Source organism: Xyrauchen texanus, chromosome 12, assembly GCF_025860055.1.
Source record: "Xyrauchen texanus isolate HMW12.3.18 chromosome 12, RBS_HiC_50CHRs, whole genome shotgun sequence".
Lineage (NCBI taxonomy): Eukaryota > Metazoa > Chordata > Actinopteri > Cypriniformes > Catostomidae > Xyrauchen > Xyrauchen texanus.
The window spans coordinates 6,492,338-6,519,388 of record NC_068287.1 but is presented as its reverse complement, the minus strand read 5'-3'; the positions used below and the strand labels follow the sequence as shown (position 1 = coordinate 6,519,388).

At 43.7% G+C, this 27,051-nt stretch overlaps 1 protein-coding gene across 1 annotated transcript in view; it reads right to left on the bottom strand.

The window, feature by feature from the left end:
• Positions 1-4,990: 4,990 nt before the first annotated feature.
• The window catches only part of LOC127653320 (SEC14-like protein 1), a 30,707-nt gene continuing 8,646 nt past the window's right edge, over positions 4,991-27,051 (bottom strand). Inside the window, exons 4-16 of the mRNA XM_052139971.1 lie at positions 25,660-25,791; positions 25,429-25,557; positions 24,017-24,206; positions 23,766-23,875; positions 23,408-23,597; positions 21,022-21,110; positions 20,866-20,936; positions 16,771-16,942; positions 16,265-16,399; positions 15,855-15,989; positions 13,007-13,258; positions 7,340-7,518; positions 4,991-5,944 (exon numbers count right to left, since the gene is read on the bottom strand). Of these exons, the coding sequence (XP_051995931.1) occupies positions 5,839-5,944; positions 7,340-7,518; positions 13,007-13,258; positions 15,855-15,989; positions 16,265-16,399; positions 16,771-16,942; positions 20,866-20,936; positions 21,022-21,110; positions 23,408-23,597; positions 23,766-23,875; positions 24,017-24,206; positions 25,429-25,557; positions 25,660-25,791 (1,890 nt within the window). The 3' untranslated portion in view covers positions 4,991-5,838. The remainder of the gene's footprint in view (positions 5,945-7,339; positions 7,519-13,006; positions 13,259-15,854; positions 15,990-16,264; positions 16,400-16,770; positions 16,943-20,865; positions 20,937-21,021; positions 21,111-23,407; positions 23,598-23,765; positions 23,876-24,016; positions 24,207-25,428; positions 25,558-25,659; positions 25,792-27,051) is intronic.

Sequence of the window (27,051 nt, the reverse complement as noted above, 5' to 3'; positions counted from 1 at the left end):
AACAAGGGTTATAGTCATAACCCGAGACGTTCCCTTCCGAGGGAACTCGCACTGCGTCGTTGAAAACGACTCTTTGGGGAACGAATGCCCACTAGGCCACGCACCGAAAAAAGGCCTGCCCTAGGGTGAAACTGAACTCAGGCACTCAGCTAGGACGAGAGCACACGTGCGCCAGGCGTACTAGGGAGGTGCAGACTGTAAAACCTGATGAAAGTGTGCGGGGTAGCCCAACCGGCTGCCTCACAGATCTCCTGGAGGGGTACTCCCGATAAGAGAGCCCTAGAGGACGCCATGCCTCTAGTTGAATGAGCCCTCACGGCCAAAGGTGAAGGCAAATTGCGCACCTTGTAGGCCGAGATAATAGCCTGAACAATCCAATTACTAATGGTTTGTTTCGAGGCAGGGAGCCCCTTCTTAGGTGACCCAAAACACACTAACAGTTGGTCCGACCTCCTCCAAGAAGAGGACCTCTCGAGGTAACGCTCAAAGCTCTGACAGGGCAGAGCAAATGGAGCCTCTCTTCTTCTGCCGACACATGAGGTGGAGGATGAAAAGCCTGCAGGACCGTAGACCGTGCCGTGTTAGACGGCACCTTAGGCACATAGCCAGGTCTCGGGTGTAAAATGGCTTTAACTCCGCCAGGGGCAAACTCCAAGCAAGCTGGCGTCACTGCCAGGGCTTGAAGATCACCCACCCTCTTTAGAGAGGTAATAGCTAAGAGAAAAGCCATCTTGAACGTCAGGTCCTTGGGCGAAGCCGACTGAAGGGGTTCGAAGGGGGCCAGGGATAACCCTTCGAGAACCACCGCCAGGTCCCAGGCAGGAACCCTGGACCTGGTTGTCGGTCTCATCCTCCATGTACCACGGAGAAAACGAATGACCAGCTGGTGCCTCCCCAGAGGCCCATCACTCAGTGGTGCATGGAACGCCGAAATGGCAGCCACGTACACCTTGAGTGTGGAAGGGGAGAGACCCGCAGAGAAACGATCTTGAAGAAACTCCAGAACTGAAGCCACCGGGCAGTTAACTGGATCTACTTCATGTTCTCTACACCAAGTGGAGAACACATTCCACTTGAGGCCATATAATCTCCTAGTAGACGGAGCCCTAGAGCTAAGTATGGTTTCAACCACCCCCGCTGATAGACCAGCATTTAGGTACTGAACCCCCTCAGGGGCCAGACCCACAGTTTCCACAGCTCTGGACGAGGGTGGAAGACTGTGCCCCCGCCTGAGACAACAGATCCCTCCTCAGAGGAATCTGCCATGGCGGAGCTATCAGGAGTGAAATTATGTCTGAGAACCATACTCGGGCCGGCCACATGGGGGCAACCAGAAGTAGACTGATGCCCTCTTGGCGGACCCTTTCCAGGACTCCCGGGAGCAGAGCGATCGGGGAAATGCGTACAGGCGAAGCCTCGGCCAAGCCTGTACCATGGCGTCCAACCCCAGTGGGGCTGGATGTGAGAGGGAGAACCAAAGTGGACAGTGGGACGCTCTCGAGACGCGAACAGATCCACTTCTGATGGTCCAAATTTGTCCCATATCAACTTCACCACCTCTGGATGAAGTCTCCATTCCCCGGGCCTCAGCCCCTGCCTCGACAGGATGTCTGCTCCCTGATTCTGAACCCCGGAATATACATTGCTCTGATAGACAGTATTTTCCCTTGGGACCAAAGAATTATCTGATGCGCCAGTCTGCACAGAGGGCGCGATCTGAGTCCTCCTTGTCGGTTCAGATAAGCTACCACTGATGTATTGTCCGAACGTACTAGGACATGGTAACCCTTGATGTCTGGAAGGAAGCTCCTCAGAGCCCTGAACACAGCCAACATCTCTAGACAGTTTATGTGCCAAGAATGATGATGGTCCTGCCACAGACCCCTGGCAAAGCGGCCGTCCATGACCGCGCCCCAGCCAGTGAGGGAGGCGTCTGTCGAAACGGTTTTCCGGCGACATGACGCTCCCAACACTGGCCCTTGGGACAGGAACCAAGGTTTCTTCCATATTAGCAGAGAACGAAGGCACCTGCGCGTTACTCTGATTATACGAAATGGATTCCCGCTGGGGAAAACCCCTTGGCTTTCAGCCACCACTGGAGGGGCCTCATGTGTAGAAGGCCCAACGGTACAATGTTGGATGCCGCTGCCATGAGGCCCAGCAGTCTTTGAAATTGCTTTACAGTGATGGCCTGGCCTAGCTTTAACCCGGACACCATCGCCATAAGGGACTCGATACGTGCAGGAGACATGCGTGCCTGCATCGTAACAGAGTTCCACACAACGCCCAGAAACGTTGTGCACTGGGATGGTTGTAACACACTCTTTTTGTGTTGAGTCTCAACCCCAAACTTCGAATGTGGCCAAGAACGACATCTCGATGCCGAACCGCCATTTCTCGAGACTGGGCCAGAATGAGCCAGTCGTCGATATAATTCAGTATACGGATGCCCTGAAGTCTCAGTGGAGCAAGAGCTGCATCCATACATTTGGTGAATGTGCGGGGAGATAGTGCTAGGCCGAACGGAAGAACCCGATATTGGTAAGCTTCGCCCCGAAGCGAACCTCAGGAACCTCCTGTGACATGGAAGGATGGATACATGAAAATAGGCATCTTTTAGATCTATCGTGACAAACCAGTCCTCGGATCTGATCTGACTCACGATGACAGGAATAGTAAGCATTTTGAACCTGAACCTCCTCAGAGACCGGTTCAAAACTCTGAGATCTAAAATCGGCCTCAACCCCCATCCTTTTTGGAACTATAAAGTACCGGCTGTAAAGACCGGACTCCCTGTCTGAATGATGAACACGTTCTATGGCCTCCTTCAGCAGCAGAGATTGCACTTCTTGTTCCATCACCTGAGCCTGCTCCGGAACCACTGTAGTCTGCACCACCCCAGAGAATTTGGGGGCGGTGCCCGAACTGCAGTCTGTACCCTGAATTTATTATATGCAGGACCCATGCAGATATGTTGGGAAGATGATTCCATGCCTCTACAAAATCTACTAAGGGAACCAGCCTCTCGAGGCTGGTCTCGGGTGTTTTCGAGCACTGTTCTCGACTTCCTGAAGCGGGATACCGGCAGGATTTGGTCGATACAGTGCTTGTGACCACAATTGATGTGTGTTTTTTATTTTTTGACGCGAACGGCACGGTGTGCTTTCGCTGGAGATTGGTGTGGCCCGAAGCGTCAGAGACGGCGGGAAACCAACACCGATTTCCTGAGGACTCCGCTGCGAGAACAACCTCGGTTGCTCTGCAGCGGGGGCAGCCCTCCGAGGTTCTAACACCCCGGTTAGGACCTCTTCCCGAAGCCCTCCTAGCCTTAAGGACGTCCCTCAGGTCGGCCCCCTGGCTGGAGGGCTTCGCTGGGAGCGTTTCCTCTGTTGCCAAGCTCCTGGAGGAGGGGCTCTAGAGGAAACGCTCTCCTTTGCTCAGCGCGGTGCGAGGAGCTGACTGAAGGCTGGGGCTGATGTGTTTGCCCCACCCTACTTGACTTAGACTTGGATTTACGGGGAGAAACTGCTTGAACGCCGCAGATTGTTTCCTCGCCTCTTGAAACCTGTCGACGACCGATGTAACGGCGTCGCCGAACAGGCCAGAGGGCGAGAGCGGGGCATCAAGCAAAAAAGCTCTGTCTTTTTCTTTTATTCCCGATAAATTTAGCCACAGATGCCTCTCCGTGGTCACCATAGCTGCCATAGAGCGGCCAATAGCGCGGGCCGTCTCTTTAGTTGCCCGGAGAGACAGATCTGCGGCTCTGCGCAACTCCGCGATATCTTCGGGAGTTGGCCCCTCCCCTCGTCTAAGTCTTTCAGGAGATCGGCCTGGTACGCCTGCAAAATCGCCATTGAGTGCAGGCACGAACCAGCCCGACCTGCCGCCATGTAAGCCCTGCTTATTAATGCAGATGTATCTCTGCAGGGCTTACTAGGCAGCGCCGGGGTTTTAAGGGAAGATGCCGACTCAGGAGAGAGGTAACCGGCTAAAGCCTCCTCCACACCAGGCATCTTCCCATAGCCCATATCCCGTGCCCCTAAAACGTCGCTGTAATCGACCACACTGGGGGTGGAGACACGGGACGAATGTGGTTTATCCCACGATCTCGAGATCTCTTTGTGGAGATCGGGGAAAACGGCAAACCCCGGCGCTGGGGTTGTGACGCGTGCTGCAGGAAACGCTCGTCTAATTTGCTTCCGACGTGCGTTCCCTGCTCATTTTGTGGCCAGCTAATGTTAAGTCTGGCCACAGCACGCGTCACAACCTGAATCAGCTCCTCAAAAGCCTGGCCGAAAACCGGCGTGCTTGGCTGCTCACGGTCGTCCGCATCAATGCTGAGCATTTCCACTTCCTCGGAAGCAGAGAGCTCGAGCATTGGGACCTGATCGTGGGCAGAAGAAGCCGCGACGCGGGCTTCTGCACCACTCACAGTAGGCTCGGGATCCTCAAATGAAGAATGAGAAAGTGCCGCAGCAGTCTCATTCTCATCTGCAAGATCCCGCTGCGAACCCCACGATCTCAATCGCCGCGCTGCCTCAACAGACGCGGGACCAGAACCGTGGGGAACGCGAGCCTGACCGTGCTCATCAAAGCACGCCAACCGGGAGCGCAGCACTCTCATGGGCAGTGCTTCACAACTTACACAGGCAGATCCCTCGAGAGCTGCCTGTGCGTGCTGCGCTCCCAAACAGTTCACACACAAATCGTGCGTGTCCCTACCCGTAATAAAACGAGGGCAGGGGTGCACGCACTTCTTGAACTGCTTGGTGGCCATAATTCTTTTAAATAGGACAAACAACACCAAATAAGACAAACAATATACATAGAGCGCTTGCTGAAGAGCGAAAGCTAATGTGTATGTGTGCCGGCGTCACTTTTATGCATCCGGTTATGCCGTCACATGTTACGTCATGACGCAACACCAATCAAGATTGGAATAGTTTCATTCATACTTCAGAGGCGCACGCTAAGGAGCGTTCCCCAAAGAGTCGTTTTCAACGACGCAGTGCGAGTTCCCTCGGAAGGGAACAAACATGTTAAAAATACATTCTCTGAAAAAGACAAGATGAATCAAATTGATCTTGTTTTAAGGATTTTTAAATATTTTTACAGCAAGACAATACAAAAGTTATTATCAAGAATACGAATTGAGCCCTAATATCAAAGGTTTTACTTGAAAAAATAAATTATGATCCAACGTGAACTTTCTTCATAGAAATGTACCCAAAATGTATTTCTATTTCTTCTGCTCCAAACTTACTTCAAACTTACTTCAAACGTTCTTCTCTGTCTGCTCGTATGAATGTAACACATCATAAGAAAGTGTTTCACCGCTGTTCAAATGCACTTTGAATCGCATCATTTATATTTATAAATGTTTTCCATCTGAAATGAAACAAATGACAATAAAATAAAGTAATCTCTTCAGTAATCAAAATAATTTTTGATTGTAACTGTATTCTAATTACCAATGATTTAAACTGTAACTGTAGTGGAATACAGTTACTTATATTTTGTATTTTAAATATGTAATCCCATTACACATATTCTGCAACTCCCCAACCCTGTGTGTATATATATATATATATATATATATATATATATATATTAGTTATTAAAAAACTAATCATTATTAAAAAACGAAATTAGAGTCACTTATTTTTGTAAAAATAAACACTAACTCCACAAGTGCTGTTTAACTGGTATTGAACTATTAACAATCCTTTAAAGTTCTGTTCCATGATTCAGGCCATCAGGTTCGTATATTGGCATTGAAGAGGAGATTTTGCTTAACTCGCAAACTAAAGTTTCTTGCTTTCCAGCTGAACAAAGATGCTATCTTGAAATAGTTGAACTTGTCTGTGATTGGCTGGATGAGGTGGTGGTGGCACTGAGCAGAGAGAAGCCGCTGTGACTCGACTCCAGACTGCTCATGGAGCCCCTAACAGAAAAAAAGAGGAGAAGTGAAACACATATTCACAGGCCAACACAAAATTAAGTATACCACCAGATACTAACCCATATGGACAGTTTTATTATTATTATTATTATTATTATTATTATTATTATTAATAATAATTTTAATTGTATTATTATTATTAGTATTAATATACAGTACAAATACCAGCAGTTGACAAAATACTTAATTTATGCAAGTATTTAATAGAACGCTCAACTGTTTATACAACTGTATTTAGGGCTTGGATTAAAGGAATACTTCACCAAAAACATTTTATTAAAAAATTGGAGAAGCATTTGATGATTTCACACAACCTTCCTTGAAAAGTGATGATTGATTAAAAAAGGCAATATTTGATTCAAAAGCCACAGTGGAGGGGAAGGATTTCAGTGATTAAAGACCAGTGTTGGTGAAATCTGATTACAAAGTAATTCATTATGGTTAAATCAGGGGCTGCATGTATCAGACAGCTCAGAAATGCTCTTGAGAATAGTCCTACGCTTTGACTTCCAGTCAGTTTGAATAACAGATAAGAATAAATCAGTTAAATGTAAGGTATGCACTTGGGCCAAAAATTTCTTAAGCTCATTAAACAGCAGAAGAAATCTGTTATAGCACTTGACACCCCACATGAGATGATGAGCTCCAATCAAACTTTTATATCAAGTGCTTGGTCTGGCTCTTTTCAGATGCAGCTCTGTACCATTTTTCAAGTGTTTTTCCAATAGAAACACATTTCACAATGGTAATGTCACTGACCAAGGTTGTGTTTTATAATAATAATAATTACACTTATTCTTAATTCTAGAAATAATTGCAAAATGACACCATTCTTAGAATAATGACACCCTTCAGACTAAACTTTTACTCTAAGCCACTTTATACATACGCCACCTGATCACAGTTACTGATGTTCAATTACATGAATTGCTTTAAAGTGAATGTAAAATATAAGGAAATTACATTTCTCAAATAATATTATTTAGGTATAATACACAACACATTCATTATATTAATATGTAATATTTATTTACATTTCTGTAACAGCTGTACGGCTTACACCCCATAAGTAGAACATTTCAAAACATCATTTTGAATTCATTGAGTGGAGTAGTCGATTACTTTTTTGAGTAACTTACATTATACCCAACACTGATAATAGACTTAAATTTCAGTCTGTTCCTATCAGGAAGCTATCAAATGGCTTGCAAAGTCTTATACAACATGAGTCATCTGGACTACATTTATGGTACTATTATTGTATTTTTTGTCCTTTTTTTGAGCTTTACAGATTTTTACCATGTTTACCATGTTTGAATTTTCATGCTAAGCATTTAAACACCTTACAATATGTATGAAAAGGTAAATATTATTAACCTGAAGTCAGTGGACTGCAGCACCTCAGTGAAATACATGAGCTTGCATTTGTGTGAGGAGACCTGCAGTGAAGCCAGAACGTCATCCACACGTGGCCTGCTGGATGATATACATGTTGGAATGCTGTAAAAACGCCACTGCAGGATGTACAATCCAGGCCAGCGTGTCACATGAGAACCCTGATGGAAAAGAGATGGATCACTAAAGAGAATGAAAGTCTAGCATAAAATATCTTTTTAACTAGTTTAAGAAGTCACTGACAGATTTTTAAACTCATCAAGACTCGAAACATTAATATTTACTACATTTTACATTTATTTTAGGGCAAGGGCATATATTTAGTTTTAAACATCTTACCCGAAAGGTGTTTTTACCCGAAAAACCTTTTGACCCCGGGTTCATCACTGATGACGTGTCCAAGTAGCACCAGAAGGTGTATGTTAGAACTTTCACTGCTGGCTCAGCCAGTGACCTCCGGGAAAGACCGGATGATGCCCATGAATAGTATGGCAACGGCTGGAGTGACAGCTGACAGCGCGGAAAGACGGCAACCGGGGCAGTAAGGGTTAGCAGCCCGAACTGCAGCTCCTGTAAAGGAGCACCCAAGCAAGCTACAAAAAAACCCTTCTGAAAAATACCCCCAGGGATTCCCGAGAGGGGGGGAGAATGAGAATCCCAATCGGACAGACTCTCAGGCTATGACACAAGCAAACGGACAACCGACAATGAGCACAGTTTGTATCTGCGGCAAGGTTTGCAAAAACCCGACAGGTCTGAAGATCTATCAGACAAAGATGGCCTGCCTTAAGGGTGGACGAATGCAGCAATGCACAGGGGCAGTAGCCAGTACCTCTGGAGTACCTCTGGAGTTTCTGGAGTACCGGTTGCAAAACCTGGTTAGACGGAGGAGGAGCCAGGCCCGGAACCTCCAAGCTGCACTAGCCTCTTCTCAAAGCAAAAAGCCAGAACAGCGCCGGGTGAAGTGGCCTATCGCTAACAAGAAGGAGTGGCACCAGTTCGATGAGGACCTCGATAAGATCTTGGAGTCGACATGCAAGGGGAATGTTGAACAGAAACTCCGTTCCATGTGCACCCTCACAATGGGTATAGGCGCAGAGCGGTTTGGTGTTATAGAAAAGTGTGGTACATCTACTCCATCACAACCAAACCGGCAAGAGGTAAAGATCAGCCAGCTCAGACAAGATCTACGATCCCTGAAACGTCAGTACAAGGTAGCAAAGGAGGAGGAGAAAATGGCCCTGGCAGAGCTCAGAGAGATTGTAAGGAAGAAGCTCACCACACTCAGGCGGGCCGAGTGGCACAGAAAAAAGGGGAAGGAGCAAGCCCGCAAGCGTAAGGCATTCATCTCAAATCCCTTTGGCTTCACTAAGAGACTCCTGGGACAGAAGAAAACCGGCAACCTCACGTGCTCGGCAGAGGAAATGAACCACCACCTCAGTATCACATTCAGTGACTCTGCTAGGGAGCAAGACCTCGGCCCCTGTGAGAAGCTCATCGAACCTCCAGAACCAGCGGCCCAGTTCAACATCTCCGGGCCCACCTTGAAAGAAGTGAAGGATGCGGTAATGGCAGCAAGATCAAACTCCACTCCTGGTCCCAGCGGAATACCTTACAAGGTCTATAAACAGTGCCCAAGGCTCCTTTTACGACTCTGGAAAATCCTGAAGGTGTTCTGGCAGAGAGGGAAGGTGGCTTCCCAATGGAGATCAGCAGAGGGGATCTGGATACCCAAAGAAGAGAATGCAAGTACCATCGAGCAGTTTCGCATAATCTCGCTGCTCTGTGTCGAAGGTAAAATCTTCTTCAAGATCGTGTCACAACGGCTAATGGAGTTCCTCTTGAAGAACGGGTATATAGACACCTCAGTGCAAAAGGGGGGAGTCCCAGGAGTACCTGGATGCTTAGAGCACACAGGAGTGGTGAGCCAGGTGATCCGGGAGGCAAAGGAGAAAAGAGGAGACCTTGCCGTACTCTGGCTGGATCTTACCAATGCCTACGGGTCTATTCCCCACAAGCTGGTCAAAGAAGCACTGACAAGACATCATGTGCCAGAGACGATCCGCAACCTTATTCTGGACTACTACAACAGTTTCAGATTGAGAGTTTCATCAGGAACGGTAACATCTGCCTGGCAACGGCTAGAGAAGGGTATTATCACCGGCTGTACAATCTCCGTACCACTCTTCGCTCTAGCCATGAACATGATCGTCAAATCATCAGAGGTGGAATGTAGAGGTCCCATGGCTAGATCTGGTACTCGGCAGCCACCCATAAGAGCCTTCAAGGATGACCTTACTGTGACAGCAGCTTCAGTTCCCCGGTGTAGATGCCTATGGGCAAGGATGAGTTTTAAGCCAGCCAAGTCCAGGTCCCTGGTTTTAAAGAAAGGCAAAGTGGCCGATAGGTTCCGCTTTAACTTGGAGGGGACACAAATTCCTTCAGTAACAGAAAGACCAGTCAAGAGCTTGGGGAAGATCTTTGACAGCGCCCTGAAGGACACAACCGCGCTCCAACAAACCAGAAGCGACATGAGGAACTGGCTCACGGCAGTCGACAAGTCGGGGCTTCCAGGAAAGTACAAAACCTGGATGTACCAACATGGAATCCTACCAAGGCTTCTCTGGCCCCTTCTTATATACGAGGTACCCATGACAAAGGTAGAAGCACTGGAGAGAACCATCAGTCAGTTCCTCAGGAGGTGGTTAGGACTCCCACGGTCCCTGAGTAACATCGCCCTCTATGGCCATTCCACCAAGTTGCAACTTCCCAAGCTTGTCCGAGGAATTCAAGGTCACACGTGCCCGGGAGGTCATCATGTACCAAGATTCCTCCGATGCCAAAGTCTCCTCAGCTGGAATCTGTGTTAAGACGGGAAGGAAGTGGAAGGCACAGGAAGCGGTGGACAGAGCGGAGGCTCGGCTGAGGCATGGTGTCTTGGTTGGCAACGTGGCAGTGGGACGTGCAGGCCTGGGCAGTTTCCCTAAGCCACGCTATGACAAATCAAGAGGGAGGGAGAAGCGTCAGTTGGTGCTGGACGAGGTGCGGGCAGAGGTGGAGGAGGACCGCATGACCAAGATGGTCGGTATGAAACAGCAAGGCGCCTGGACTAGGTGGGAGAACGCCGAGCAGCGCAAGATCACCTGGGCAGAGCTGTGGAGCTCTGAACCACAGCACATCAAGTTCCAGATCCATTCGGTGTACAATCTTCTACCTAGCCCATCCAACCTACACCGCTGGGGCCTGGTAGACTTACCAACATGCCAACTGTGTCAAAGGAGTGGCACACTGGAGCACATCCTCAGCTGCTGTCCAAAGGCTTTGGGGGATGGGCGGTATCGCTGGCGACATGACCAAGTCCTCAGGGCTCTTGCGGATATTATCACCACAGCAATTCAGAGCAGTAAGAGTCAGCAGCCCTCCAAGCAAACCATATCCTTTGTCAGAGCTGGAGAGAAGGCACATCAGCAGCCACGCTCCCCAGGCGGGCTCCTGGCCAATGCAAGAGACTGGCACCTTCAAGTGGACCTTGGAAGGCAGCTCAAGTTCCCGAATCACATCACGGCCACTTCACTCCACCCAGACATGGTGATTACATCGGAGTCGACCAGGCAGGTGGTCATAGTGGAGCTTACTGTCCCCTGGGAAGACAGATTGGAGGAGGCAAATGAGCGCAAGAGAGCCAAATATGCAGAGTTGGTGGAGGAGTGCAGGAGCGGCGGCTGGAAAACACGCAATGAGCCAGTGGAGGTCGGTTGCCGGGGCTTTGCAGGACAGTCGTTACCCCGAACACTCAAACTCCTTGGAGTTAAAGGACAACTGTGCAGGCGAGCCATAAAGAACATCTCTGAGGCTGCCGAAAAAGCCTCACGATGGATGTGGATCAGGAGGGGGGAACCGTGGAGTAGCACACCACTTGGACACAGGCCGGGGACTGATCACCCCCGGCTGGGTCGCCCGGGCGAGGGTGTCTGTTGATTAAAGACCCGAAACACCTTTTGACCCCGGGTTCATCACTGATGACGTGTCCAAGTAGCACCAGAAGGTGTATGTTAGAACAACTACAGCTGTGATATTGTTACATCTAGTTGTTCTTATGTACATTTTATAGTATTAGGTAAGTTATTTAGTATTTGGGTTGTTGACAAATAAGCTTGTCCATGAATAATATTAGTAATAATAATAAAAAGTATTTAAAGAAATCTAATTTAAAGACAAGTATCAAGTTAATATGAATTCAATATTTGTGTGCACGGTGATTTCATATATTTTTAATAGAAATTTATAGCATTTCCTATAACTTACAAATTAAATGTGAAACGTGGTGTAGCGGTCAAGTAAAAGGTCTTCAAATACTTGCTCGTTGTACACATGTGAATATAGACAACTTAATCGTTATTATTATTGTTATTATTAATTTCAAACTTTTTCATATTTTAATTGCAAAAAATATATTTATTTTTTACAAATAACATACATTTGTATAACATACACAAATATATATATATGTTTTTTTTTAGGGTTACTCCATTTGACCTGAACAAAATGTGCCTTTCATTAAAACTTTAAAGAACCTGATGTATGTTGTTTAAACCACTTGACTTTGATTTGGTGGACAAAAGTTTTTAAAATATTAATAGCATTTTAAAACAAAAATGTTTCACTGCTTATTTAAGAAATAGTAATAAAATATTCTGTCAGCATATTATTGGACCAAAATAAAAAAAATACATATAATTTGTATTATTTAAAATGTTTTTTTAATCCAATTTTATAAAGTATAAAATTGTATTGATTTTGTATTTAACATGTTTTAATGCAATTTGATTATGTTAAGCACTTGTAATGTAAAAGTCAACATCACAAGTCTCTAAAATGTAAACTGTAATAAACAGAGAGTGTTTAGGACAAGAGACACACAGACTTGATTCTAGTTGTTTTGCCCACATATGACACCCAGTGAACAACTCACTGTACCTTGAAAGGGTAAATGTAAAGTTCAGTAAACCACTAAATCTCACTGTTATTTACTGCATGTTCAGCTGATTTTTTCTCTGCTCTTCTGCCTGTAGTTTAAGAGAATATTGCAACAGAGAACACATTGTATACATTTCTCTCAGAGCCTCTGACGGTGCGAGCCGTCTGCGGTGGTTCACGCCAAAGTGAATAAACAAGGCATTAAAAAGGAAAGGCAAAGTCACGTGCTAGACGGCATCCCTTATAAATGATAATTAAATTTATTCAAAGAAATACAATAATAATTTTACGATTGATAACATGACACAAAAACTTGTATTACTTATATTCCCCTCAGTCATAACTGCGATCACTAGGAATATCGGTAGGGATAGACAGCATTCCTAATAAATCTGAATTTTATTTATACAATTAAATTCCATTCAGTCACAACTGCGATCACTAGAAATTACTCAGTGTTTCTTAACTTTGGTAGGGACATATCCCTACACTCCATGTTTAAAGAACAGTCACCCTGGATCCATTCGGGGGCACAACATTGATACTTCATTGATATTCCCTAGGGATTTGAACCAACAAATTTAGCTTACAACCCCAATTTTTTTGCACCACACCACAGTGCTACATACACTGGGTTTTCTCGTGAAAACAATACAAATGCTCTCATAGTACCTGTACACTCTCTCCCTCTCTGCAGGTAAGGGCTGTCTCCACCATGCTGTAGTCTTGTCCAAGCATCCACGATCTGTCAATGAACTGGACATTATTGCTGCAGGGGCAGGCGAGGTTGTGTGCGCTTAGTGCGTCTCTTTTGGCCGGTTGAGGGGCCCTTCTGGAGTGGTAGATATTGAAGATAATATCGCCTTTACACACATCAAAGTCCCATGTAATTACCGACGATGCATCAGTAATTTCTATCAGTACCTGAAAGTGGACGCATTTTATTTTTATTATTGCTGTAAGTGCAGTTTAAAAAATATGTATATTTATTTTTTTTTATTTTCTGTTTAAACACACATCATATCAAGTATTTCCAGAAACAACAGAAAATATTACTATAATAATCACAATTTCAACCAATACAGAAATCTGACATATGGCTATATATGAACCAACACTGTATATACACTCACCGGCCACTTTATAAGGTAGAACTGCACATCTACTTATTCATGTAATTATCTAATCAGCCAATCATGTGGCAGCAGTGTAATGTATAAAATCATGCAGATATGGGTCAGGAGCATCAGTTAATATTCACATCAACCATCAGAATGGGGAAAAAAATGTATCTCAGTGATTTGGAGCATGGCATGATTGCCTGATGGGCTGGTTTGAGTATTTCTGTAACTGTTGATCTCCTGGGATTTTCACACACAACAGTCTCTAGTGTGTAAAAAGAATGGTGCGAAAAACAAAAACACCCAGCGAGTGGCAGTTCTGTGGGCGAAAACGCTTTTTTAATGACAGACATCCGAGGAGAATGGCCAGAATGGTCCAAACTGGCAGGAAGGTGACAGAAACCTAAATAAACATGCGTTACTATGCAGAAATGCATTTCTGAACACCCAACACGTCGAACATTGAGGCGGATGGGCTACAGCAGCAGAAGACCCCTCCAGGCACCAGTACTTTCAACCTAGAACAGGAAACTGAGGCTAACGTGGGCTGCAGCCTCAGTTTTCTGTTCTTGGTTGACAGAAGTGGAACCTAACATGGTCATCTGCTGCTGTAGCTCATCCGCCTCAGGGTTCGGCATGTTGTACTTTCTGCTCACTACAATTGTACAGATCGATTATCTGAGCTACCATAGCCTTTCTGCTAGATCGATCTCTGTTGACCTCTCTCATCAACAAGGTGTTTTCCTCCGCATTGGCTCATTGGTTGTTTTTGTTTTTCTCACCATTCTCTTTACACTATAGAGACTGTTGTGTGTGAAAATCCCAGGAGATCAGCAGTTACAGAAATACTCAAACCAGCCCGTCTGGCACCAACAATCATGCCACGGTCCAAATCACTGAGATCACACTTTTCCCCATTCTGATGGTTGATGAGAACATTAAGTGAGGCTCCTAACCCATATCAGCATGATTTAAAAAATTACACTGCTGCCACATGATTGGCTGATTAGATAATCACATGAATAAGTAGATGTATAGGTGTACCTAATAAAGTGGCATTTGAGTAATTAAAAGTTTATATGTTTTAACACATAAATTTGTAATATATATGTAAGCAGCCCTGCTCACCCCCCTCCGAACGGGACTGAACCGGCATCTCCAGCGTGGGAGGCGGGTGTGCTAACAAGGATCCGGCTACAGCCTCTAGCGTCAGCCGCTAGTGCTCCTCTTGAGGTCAGGAGAGTAGGGTTTTACACACTGCACAGCTATCTACCAGCTGGCTCCCATTACACTCACCCCCCTAAACCTCACTCCCATCCGGGTGACGGCACCATTGTAATCGGACCTGCTCGCCCCTCTCCAAACAGTACTCGAACCGCCTTCTCCGGCGTTGGAGGCACGTGTGCTAACAAGGAGGCTAAAGGCTACAGCCTCTAGTATCAGTCGCTAGTGCACCTCTTGAGGTCAGGAGAGTGAGGTTTTACACATTGCACAGCTATCTACCAGCTGGCTCCCGTTACACTCACCCCTATAAACCTCACTGCCATCCGGGTCACGGCACCATTGTAAACGACCCTGCCCTCCCTGCTCTGAACGGTACTCGAACCGGAGGATCTGTGATGATTTGGGGATGCTTCAGCAAGGCTTGAATTGGTCCTTGTGATATCCTGGAAGAAAACTTCCATTTGCTCTGACAATACTCCCCCAACTCTGAGGATTAATTTTTACAGCAGGACAATGCTTTCTGCAAATAAATGCTTTAAAATATATAAAATGGTAATTTGTGTAGTATTTTAAAAATATTTGTGCCATATTTGTAAAAGTAAGTGTCTTATTTACATATTTTCTTTATAAATAATGTGTATTGTATTTGTAATTCATGTTAATATCAATTTAAATTTGTATATATATTTAATAAATTAATGTTTTTATTTTTTTTATGGACAATGGCAGAGGAGCACATTATTTTCATAGAATGCTCTGAGAATTTGATACATTTTGTATTGCAAAATTTATATTTTTTTGATGGCTGTGTTATTATTAATATTATTATTATTGATAGTATATACAGTATATATATGTATATATTGTCTTGGAAAAATTAAATTCATCTGGTGTAACTGTCGTTCTAATTCACATTGCGAATCAATGTCATGTGGAGTACGGCCAATTTAATTCAAATTCAAGTCAACCCTTGCAATTACTGTAAATTCATACATGCACAATACTGTGTTTTATAGAGCAGAAGTAGTTTATAATTACAAGCAAAATTAAACTTTCACACTGTGCTTTCTTCTACCAACAGATGGCACCAATTATAAACATTTGCAAGTGAACTAAGAACAAAGTAAACACTACCAGCTATGTACTGCTAGGTAATATCTGTGGTTAAGCGTTACCTCATGTGGAGCTCCCTTAAACACGCTTGCGCTCTTGTAGATGTTTTCAGTCCACAGTTTAACATCTTCATTTTCCAGTTCTTCAGCTGTACGGTACAGAGACTTTGGAACCAGACCACCCTCAGGAACATCACACTGAATAGACAAGAGAAACAAGGTCATTCAGGTTAGACAGAGAGTGATATTGGCCTGTTTGTCTGAATTATATAGTGGGCTCCAAAAGTATACGACCACACTGACAATCTGGCATTTTTAACAGTGATCTTTATTGATCATTTGTGGTTTTTTTCTCATTTGTAGTTTGCGTTGGATAAAATCTTCTGGTAATGAATAAAAGTACATGTTAGTTAAAAACATCCAGTTAATCATGGCATGTAATATGATCCCAGCTGCAGTTTTGAAATACTCACCAGACAGTCTCCTCCTAAGAAATCAGGTATGAAGTCTTTGTTGATGTAGTCCACCAGACCTCCAGGGTCCTGGTAGTCATTCCCAGCATATATGAGGAACTTCTTACGTGTGTTTTCATCAATGAATGGACTTACCTGAGAGGAGAGAAGTGGGCAGCAGAGGTCAGTTGGATAGGTGGTAATTATTCATTAGCACTGTGCTAACACATACGCAGGCAAACATGACATTTCTTCAGCAGCCCAGTAATGAACAAAGGCAAGATGAATGAAATAACACCATTACTAACATGACATTCAACTCTTAAGTGTCAATGTATTGTGACATTTAATACTATTAATTGAAGATTGAGAATGTACTTGATAAACAATATGAGACAATACTGGCTGTATTTATCTGACATTTCTGACGTCTTTTAGACAACCCTTTGACTAGTTGATTCTAAAAACATGTATGCACATGCACCAGTGAATAATACGAATATGAGTATGTGTGTGTGTCTGTTTACCAAAGTCCACAGCACAGGAAACACTCTAGGGGCTCTCAGTATGAGCAGACGGCCCAGTGTCTCAGGGTAGTTGGCTCCTACAAGTTCTATGATCCTCAGCAGGGCTTTGATTCCTGGCCTCCACAGGTGCCTCATATTCAGCCCCTCCAGATCCACCAGACATGTCCAACAACTACAGCAGAGGAGCACTCATTGGTTGTTAAGGTAGAGTCACCATGTAAAACAGTGGATCCCAACTGGATTTGGTTCAGGACCCAGATTACAAAGGACATCAACTGGCACCTCAGAACAATACCAAATCTGTATCCCAGATTCAATGTAGTCTGAGTCATATTTTCTTTTACCTTGCATACCTTTTCCATGTTTTTTTTTTTTAAATGAAGGAATATCAAGCAATCTGTCCATGTTGAAAGCAGCCTTTATTTGCTGGCCTCTACCAAATGACAAATTAATTTGTTCCAGAATAGCATAGAGTTTGATTAGACAGACAGCCTTTGACATCAACATCAAAAATGGGAAGTGTTTATTTCTAGCCAATTTATTTAGCCATTCTAAATACACTTGTGGAGGCGAGGGCATGGTTGAGCATTTGTCTGAGGAGAGAGGAAGCGGTATGGGTTTTTACCTGAGACGAATTGCTGGTAATTGCTGTTTCTATGTTCACAATGAGAGATGGGGGAAATAAAAGGGGCCAAACCTCAGAGTGAGAGAGAACCCAGCTGACAAGTTACATGTGTGTTGGCCATTTCCATGAGCGAACACGTCGAGTGACTTTTCTGCAGCTACACAGTTGCGCATTCCAGCAAATGTGTTTTTGTTATTAATAAATGTACCTTTGAGTTGAATTCGCCATCTCCCACTTCCTCATTCCCTTATCCTGTTACACTAGTGCCAAGGATATGCTGTCATGGAGTCGTCGCCGCTGGAGGAAGTCTTTCGGTCCCTTGTCAGCATCCACCAGGGCCAACACCAGGTGCTCATGGATCTTCACAGAGAGCAGCAGCAGTGTTTTCAGGCACTCTTTCGGGCCCAGGAGGAGGATTGGCAGGTGCTGTGGAGCTTAGTACTCCAGGAGGGGGCATCTCCCATGTGTTGCTCACTAAGTTGGGGCCTCAAGATGATCTGGAGGCATACCGTGAGCCCTTCGAGCACACTGCTGAAGCTCTGAAATGGGCAGTCCATCTTCTGCTGCTGCTGACCAGGGAAGCCCAGATCAAGGCTCAACAGCTTCCGGTCGCCCCCCTCCTGGACTACTCTGTGCTGACGAAGTTTATCTTGCCACAGCCCAGAAGAACACCGCCAGCACTTCTGCTCCATGACGCTGAGTGAGGTCAACAGCCCATTTGCCTTTGCCCAGCAGCTCCGTGATGCCTGCTGGCAGTGGGTGCTGGCCAAGGAAGACAGTGATGCAGAGGATGACATCAATCTGCTGGTGGTGAAACAGTTCATCTCCCAGTTACCAAACGGGATGGATGAGTGGTCCAGTACCACTAACTGGCATTTCTGGACGAAGCTGTCCAGCTACTAGAAGACTATTTGGCAGTGTTTCCAGGGGCTGGCACGCCCCACACCCTTTATGCCTTTAAAGTCTCCTCCCCTTTTCTCTCTCCCCACTCCTTCCTTCCATACAATTCTGTTTCCCCAGAAACGGGTGAAGACTCCACCAAGCCCGTCTCCCCAGTCATTTGGGTTCCCTGCTCCTACAAACCCCGTTTCTACTAGCTGGACATTCATGGGGATATTCGCCGGTGGTGTGTAGCATGCCAAGAATGTCAGCTGGTAAATCTGCCGAATGCTCCAAAAGCGTCATTGCACACCCTCTCGTTGATTGAGATCCAACAAATTGGTATGGATCTCATCGGGCCATTAGAATGGACCACACGAGGGCATCACTTTGCGCTAGTCCTGGAGGATTACACACCGCAATATCCATAAGCAGTGCCTCTGCTCAACATCTCAGCATGTAGTGTTGTGGAGGTACTCTTAAGAATTATCTCCCGAGTGGGGATTCCAAAAGAAATGGAGCAGGGCACTGATTTTATATCATGTACACTACACAAGCTGTATGAATTATTAGGTATTAAATCGATTCAGACAAGCATGTACCATCCACAAATGGACTGCTTGGTCGAAAGATATAATAAGATTCATAAGTTTGTGCACGAAGATGCTCAGAACTGAGATAAGTGGCCCCTGTTATTTGCAGTGTGAGAGGTCCTGCAAGCCTCCATAGGGTTTTCCCCATTTTAATTGTTAAATGGGCGTAAGATCTGTGGTGTGTAAGTGAATGAAATTCAATACGTTCTTGACCTGAGAGCAAAACTTCACACACTGGGAATTCACACAGGAGAATTTTCTACAGGTGAAAGAACATCAGTCCCGTCTGTATAACAGGGGAGATCAGCTACAGGAGTTTGCACAGGGAAATAAAGTACTTGTATTGATGCCCATATCAAGCTCGAAATTACTCAAAGTCGCAAGGGCCCTTTGAGGACACATGGCGAGTAGTGTAAGTCTACTATGAGGTAGTGTGTACAGATAGGAGCGGGGCACGTCAGACTTACCACCTCACAATACCAAAACTGAGGAGAGAAGCGGTCCTCGTATCTTTGGCAACGGTAGTTCTGTAGGAGGAGGAGCTCGGGCTGGAGGTGAATCTGAAAGCCAATCAGTTCACCTCGGTCGCCGTCACAGCGTACGAAGATAGAAAATAATTTCTATGATGTGTTCTTGCCTCTTCCCGGCTGCACTAATCTCATAAAACATCACATCGAGACAACACCAGGGGTAGTGGTATGTAGTCGTCCTTACCGCTTACCCGAACACAAGAAACCGGTAGTACGGAAATAATTAAATCACCCTCAGTGATTGGGCCAGCTCGGTTGTTCTGGTGCCCAAGAACGATGGCTTGATCCGATTCTGTGTGGATTATAGAAAAGTTAACACGTTGTCAAAATTCAATGCTTATCATATGTCTCGTGTTGATGAACTGTTCGATCGGTTGGGCACAGCTCGCTTTAATTCAACACCGGATTTAACACAACTGTCCTGTGAAAAAACTGCTTTCTCCACACCATTTGGTTTACATCAATTTGTGACCCTTCTGTTCAGTTTGTTTGGGGCTCCAGCTACATTTCAGCATCTTATGGACAGGGTCCTCAGACCACATGCTGCGTATGCCCGTATGCGTAATCTGGGAGCTGTTCTGAGTTCACTGTGATGAGCAGGGCTCAGAGAAAACACAAAGAAGTGCACAATTGGGCAGGTGAAGGTACGGTATCTGGGGTTCCACTTGGGTCATGATCAGGTGTGGCCCCAAATTGATAAAACTGCAGCGATTGCAACCTGCCCAAGACTCAAGACCAAAAAGGAGGTGAGGCAGTTCCTGGGGTTTGCTGGCAATCACTGACTGATCTCACTAAAAGGGGGCTCCAGATCCGGTCCAGTGGACAGAGCCATGCCAAGAAGCATTCATGCAGGTAAAAGCTGCACTTTGTGGTGGGCCGCTTCTGCATTCCCCTGACTTCTCTCTCCTTTCTCTCTCCTTTTTTTTGCAGATAGACGCATCAGACAGGGTGCTGTACATTAGTTGGAAGCTCTCTATGAGGGAGAGGAAGAATAGCACCATGGAGAAGGAGTGCTTCGCCATCAAGTGGGCGGTCCTCACTCTCTGCTACTAATTTTTGGGGCAACCGTTCAGCCTCTGTTCAGACCATGCCCCGCTCCAGTGGCTCCACAGCATGAAGGATGTACCCATTGGTATCTGGCACTCCAGCCGTTTAAGTTTGAGGTGGTTCACGTGCCAGGGGCACAGATGGCTGTTGCTGACTTCCTCTCCAGAAAGGTGGGTGGTAGGCTGGCCAGACAGGCCCCCCTCTTCCTCATTCCTTTAACCTGTTACAACACTCTTATATCATAAGTTGCATTTTAATATTTGTATTTAGAATCGTTTTTTCCCTCCTATCGTCCTAATCAGAACAGATCTGTGAACCAATTGAGGCTGTGACCCACCAGTTGAGAGCCATTGATGTGTATGGTTATCTACACATTGATGAGTACATGATTTGTCTGATCATGCACAGATAGGTTAAGTACCTGATTGGTTTTCCAAAGATTTTTGTGGTTTCTTCACAGAGTCTGAGGCCTTCTTCATTGATGGACATCACCTAAAAGTTGAATTAAAGGTTATAGGAGTCAGTTAATATGAATATTTGTCATTATAGAAAGTATGTTTATTAGTCTCACTCTTACATGTCTCAGTAGGGTCTCTTCTCCCAGTGTCCGCACTAAACCTTTTGTGTCCATTTGTCCAAGTCGAAGAATATAGAGTGGACGACCATCTACAAAAACAGACAATCACATAACCGTTTTAACTACACTGTTTTTTATATTAATACAGAGGCAAGATATTTTGTGAACCCTTTGGAATTGCCTGCATTTATGAATAAATTTGTCTTAAAATATGGTTTGAACTTCATCCAAGTTACAATAATGAACAAATACAATCAGTGTTAACTACTAAAACACACATTTTTGTATTGTTATTGTACATACTGAATACATCATTCAAACATTCACAGTTGGAAAACGTATTTGAACCTCTAGGCTTATGAAGTTAACAAAAGCTAATTAGAGTCAGGAGTTGGCAAACCTGGCATCCAAGCAGTGAAACAAGAGGTACTTGACTAATAAAAAGCCCTCAAACATTTTTAGTTTGCTATTCACAAGAAGCATCTGCTGACGTGGACTATGCCTCACAAAAATAAATCTCAGAAGAAAATTGTTGTTTTGCATAAAGCTGGAAAGGGTTACAAAGTTATCTGGAAGTGCTTATATATTCATCTGTCCAGGCAAGATGACTAAAAAGGCACACCACAGAATGCTCAGAGGTAAAAAAAAAAAAAAGAACCCTACAGTGACAGCTAAAGACTTGAAAGAATCACTGAAACTGATTAACATCTCTATTCCTCAGTCTACTATAAGGAAAACATTAAACAGGCATGGTGTTCATGACAGGACACCACAAAGGAAGCCACTGCTTTCCAACAAAATCATTGCTGTGTGCCTGGAGTTTGCAACAGACCTTGAAACTCCACAACGCTACTGGGAAAATGTTTTGTGGACTGATGAATCTAAGGTTGAATTGTTTGGGAAGAACACGCAGCACTACGTTTGGTGTAAAAAGCGCTCCATTTACTAACATGAATACATAGCCGTTCACACCAGACATCCTAACAATATGTCTGAGCTGAAGCAGTTCTGTAAGGAAGAACCGTCCAAAATTCCTTCTGAATGTTGTGCAGGTCTAATCCGCAGATACCGGAAGCGCTTGGTTGAGGTTATTGCTGCCAAAGGAGGACTGACCAGTTATAAAACCCAAAGGGTTCACTTACTTTTTCCACAACACTGTGAATGTTAAATTGGATGTGTTCAATAAAGACACGAAAGATTATAATTGTTTGTGTGTTTAAGCACATTGTGTTTGTGACTTTGATAAAAATGAGATCACATTTTATAATAATTTAATGCAAAAAAACAGCTAATTCCATAAGGTTCACATAGCTCATTTAGAGTGCCTACTGTACACTTTAGAAAAAGCCGATATGTTTGATGGCTAGAAATGCATCCATTGTGAGGAAGTGTAAAGAGCCAATCAGTATTGAAATCAAGCGGGAATACAGCCAATTGGATTTCTGAAAACAACTACAACTGCCTATCTGAAATTGTATTGGTCAATTAATGCCTACATCAGAGAGCATTCTAGCAAAAGTACTGATTTACTCCATGTTTGCAGCATGACTGTTATTTGTGATGCACCATCCCATTAAAATCAATGGATTCTCAGCATTCTCTGACAAAGTGTAAACTTTAATGTGTAGGCACTCTTATTGGAAACACCTCGCTCAGATCAATTTTGTTTGAACGGTATCCAACTTTTAGATTTATCTTTTATACAATGGAAGTCTAAGGCGTGACTGACACATTTCTTGGATTGAGAGGTAAAAAGTTAGGTCTCTGTAAGTTCTGTCACATTTTTATCAAAGTTAAATAACAACACATTCTCACCCCGACTCGTCACATACGGACGCTAGGGCAGTTTCGTCACATATTGACGCGCCGTGTATACCTTTGGCATCATTTTCCGACGCGCAGGGTAGTCCGATAGACTTCTATGTATCTCCGAACCAGAGCGTGTAGCGTTGAAATGTCACGTCTCGGGTAAGCTCACGGCGCGAATGGGTGGAGAGTCGACACCGCAATAAATAACAATCAAAAGGAATAGGCTACAATGGCCCTCCAACTGTTTTTTGATGTTTAAAACCCCGGACACGTCGTAAAATGACGCCGTTCTACATATCTCTGAACCGGAGCGTGTAGCGTTGAAATTTCACGTCTCGGGTAAGCTCACGCCGCGAATGGGTCGAGAGTCGAGACCACAATCAATAAAAATAAAAAGGAATATGCTACAATGGCCCTCCAACTGGTTTTTTATGTTTCAAAACCGGACGCGTCGTAAAATGACGCCAAAGGTACACCCGGCGCGTCAATAAGCGACGCCAAGGGGTCCTGCCCTAGCGTCCATATGTGACGAGTTGGGGTGTGAGAATGTGTTGCAAATAAAGTAGACAAGGTGGACCTTTGTCATGGTGATGCCAGCCTCCAGTGTAATAGTCCTGCAGCAGCTGTGGACACAGCCATGTGTCCAACAGAAAGTCCATCTGATGCTGCTTCCTCCATGTGAGCGTGTGGCACAGAGCCTCTTTGGCCTTATCCAGGTTAAAGTCCCGTGAGCGCAAGAAACGCAGCACATGCTGGTCTTTAGGGATCTGCCAGGAGGTGGTACATATGAGACTTTTAATCAACTTTTAATTGCAGAATCTGCAAGATGTTTATCACTAATATATATATACAGTGTATATATATATATATATATATATATATATATATATAGGAAGAACATTGTACAGTGTGTATATGTTGTATATGATACTCACCTTACCTTTGTGGGTTTCCTGCAGCCATTGTCGTAGACGAATAAGGCAGCTCTCTTGGAAAGGGGTCAGCTTTCCCAGATAGCGTGAAATGTAATCGGCATCTAACTTGTCTGTAACCAAAACACAGTGTGTACAGGACCATAGTGTGCTAAAGGTACTTTTTTAAGTTCTGGGGCATGTTGATGCACAGTATCTTTTCATTTCTCGTCCACATTTATTATTCTAGTGGGAGGCAATATGCTTCATCTTACCATCTGGTGAGCCATGCAGGATGTCTGTGGAGCCAGGGTGAGCTCTGCTGCTGCATGCTGGGTTAGCTCTGGCTAAGCTGACGGGCAGTTGGTGAGATGTGGTAGGGGCAGGAGGAGGAGTCCAAAGGGGCACATGAGTAATACCCTCCTCTTCCAGCTGTTTGAGATAAAATTCAATAATCTCCTTCCCCTGTATAGAGAGAGAGAGAGAGAGAGAGAGAGAGAGAAACACAACCATAAGTAAACACTGGCTTTATGTACACATTTAACAAAGCCTCTCTAATGAAAATATACTCTTACACGCAAGTCATACAAGGAAAAAATGATTTTGTTTGCAATTCTGATGACGTTGTTTTAATTTTTCTGTTGTTTAAAAAAAAAAATACAAAAAATGATCTGCACTTTTTATTTATTTTTGCGCTTATAATTTTTTTGCTAGTTATTTTTTTATTTAAGCTTTTTTTATTTTGGGATCCGTGAATACTTTTGTCGGGATTTTGATTCCATAAAAAAAATACCTGGTAATTTGCAAGTAAGATCCGTATAAAGGCCTAAATGTATATGAAAAGATATATAAACCTAAATTGAAAAGAAAATGAATAGCAATTCAGGAGAGATCACCATGTACTGTAAATAGACTTAGAGAAAAAATTCATACAGTTGACACTTGTGATCCGTCAGTGGCAGCTTCTCCCAGCCAGTGAGAGATCGAACTGCTATTATCCACTTAACTGCACAGAGTGAATACACAAAGCTAAACTTTCTATACTTGTGAGGCCCACTAAAATTTTAGAGATGTGCTTGGTGCCCTGTGGGACATGCAAATGGTTTTTCCACTCTGCCATTAATGACCCCTGGGCAAGCTTTTTAAACTACTTCTAAACTTTCATGCAGAAAGCAGTCCGTTTCCCAACCCAAAGCCCTGTAATGTTACAGCCCACAGCGCAAACTGCAAGACACAAAAATGGAAAAATAGAAAATTAGTGATAAGAAATTTATATATATATAGAATTTTGAAAAAGCTCAACTGAAGAATAGGAGGAAAGGTAAAATACCCATTCATGAAGATACCAGGGAAAAAAATTAAAATAATGAAAGTTTCACAGTATGAACTAAAAATTTTTGTTAATTGTTAAACAGATGAAAGTGTGCTTAATTGTCATGAAAATAGTCCGAAAAATTCCATGGTAGTATGTTTTCGTGAGATATCATATTATTAATGATTTCAGTATTCTTCTTTTATCTTTTCATTAACTATCAGACACTTTTCAGTATTGTTAAGAAATAAAATGTATTGCCAGAGGTGTGGCCTAGAGGTTAGCGCATATGCCCCAGAAACGCTGACGTGGTGATGCATGTTTTGAGTCTTGCTGGTGTCATGTTTTGAAACTACAAATAAGAAATGCACACACCTTTTTAATACTGGAAGCATATTGCTTCATGGCGATCTTCTCTGCTGAGTTCTCAAACCCAAAAAACGATTTGATGTCCATGTCAGCAGACTGTTCAAAACAGGTCCAGTCTTCATTCTCTGGGTGAACCTGAGGAGCAATTGTTTAAACACCAGGATCATTGCTAAACCTTAAACACATAACCGCATATCCACAAATAAGAAAAATGTCAGGATGTGTGTGGGTTCAGACCGTGTAGCAACAGTGTTCACGAACGAAGACTTTACTAGAGAAGGACTCATTATAGACTTCTATGTGTAGAGTTCTCTGTCTGCGGTCCAGAGAGTTCTTTTGAATGAAATACAGATACTCCACTCCTGCAATCTGTACATGGAGACATGAGCCAGACATGTTTTAAAGGTAGGCCTATACACTTAAAGGAGTGTGCAATAATTCAAGGAATATTCCACCCAATAATGACAATTCTGTAAACAGTTCATAGTGATCACGGTTTTCAAGCTCCAAACAATACACGATTAAAGTACCAAAAATTTGTCAATGCACAATATTCCAAGTCTTCTGAGTACATACTATAGCTTTGTGTGAGGAGTACACTGAAAGTTAGTTTGCTATTCACTGAATGTAGTCTGAAATGTTATTCGCACTCGTATTCAACGTATACTGTAAATTCAATAGTGTGCTGATGCGTGGTATGACGCCATTGATGCCAAAACAGCATTAGTTATTGCATGTATCATAACTAAATGTAGCATGCCAGTTCAAATGTGGGATTGGAAATACATAATAGCTGCAGTAGATGGGAAGATTATCTGTAAATAAAAGCTTAAATTCCAATGTGTTCCTCACCCAAAGGTGCAGGATGGCTTCAGAAAATATCAAATGTATTGCACAGGTCATTTGGACTACTTTGGGGTGTTTTTAAGAGATGTTGCTTGTTATTTAGCTCACATTGCATGGAGAAAAGCTGTATGCTCACTATTCTTATTACACAGATCTCTGGAATACTCAATTCTGATTGGTCAGTGGCATCATCTAGTGGTCTGATATTTTTGCATAACAACACATCAGTATATTAAGACATATCAGACAGGTCATCCAGGTATTGCTAGTTATCTTTCCTATTTCTCGAATCGCTGAGTGATCTCAAGTAAGCTAATAAAATAATTTCAACTCAAATCAGTTTCATGTCCATTTATTTATTTGGCAGGAAGTCTTGTAATAAGCTGGATAATGAGCAATCTGAAAAATAAAAACGAACAGAACTCCAATGCAAACTGGCGGTGGAATTCAGCTGTTTGACGATTTATTTCTTCTCACATAATAACATAATTCCAACGCAAATGAATAGTTTATATCCATGTATGTATTTATTAGTTTGGCCATGTAGTAAGTGGGGTGATGTACAGTAAGTCAAAATAAACCCTGATAGGGTGATCAGGACCCAACATTAATTTAATTTAATTAAGTGTGATAGATTCAAATTTTTTTTGTTTTAAAATGCAGCTAATCATATACACAAATCTGTAAAAAAAATACTAATAATCATAAAAGTGAAATTTGCCTACCCTCTAAGAGTTTTTATGAGCCTGTCAACGATTGTTATCAATTGACTGCCCTAATAAA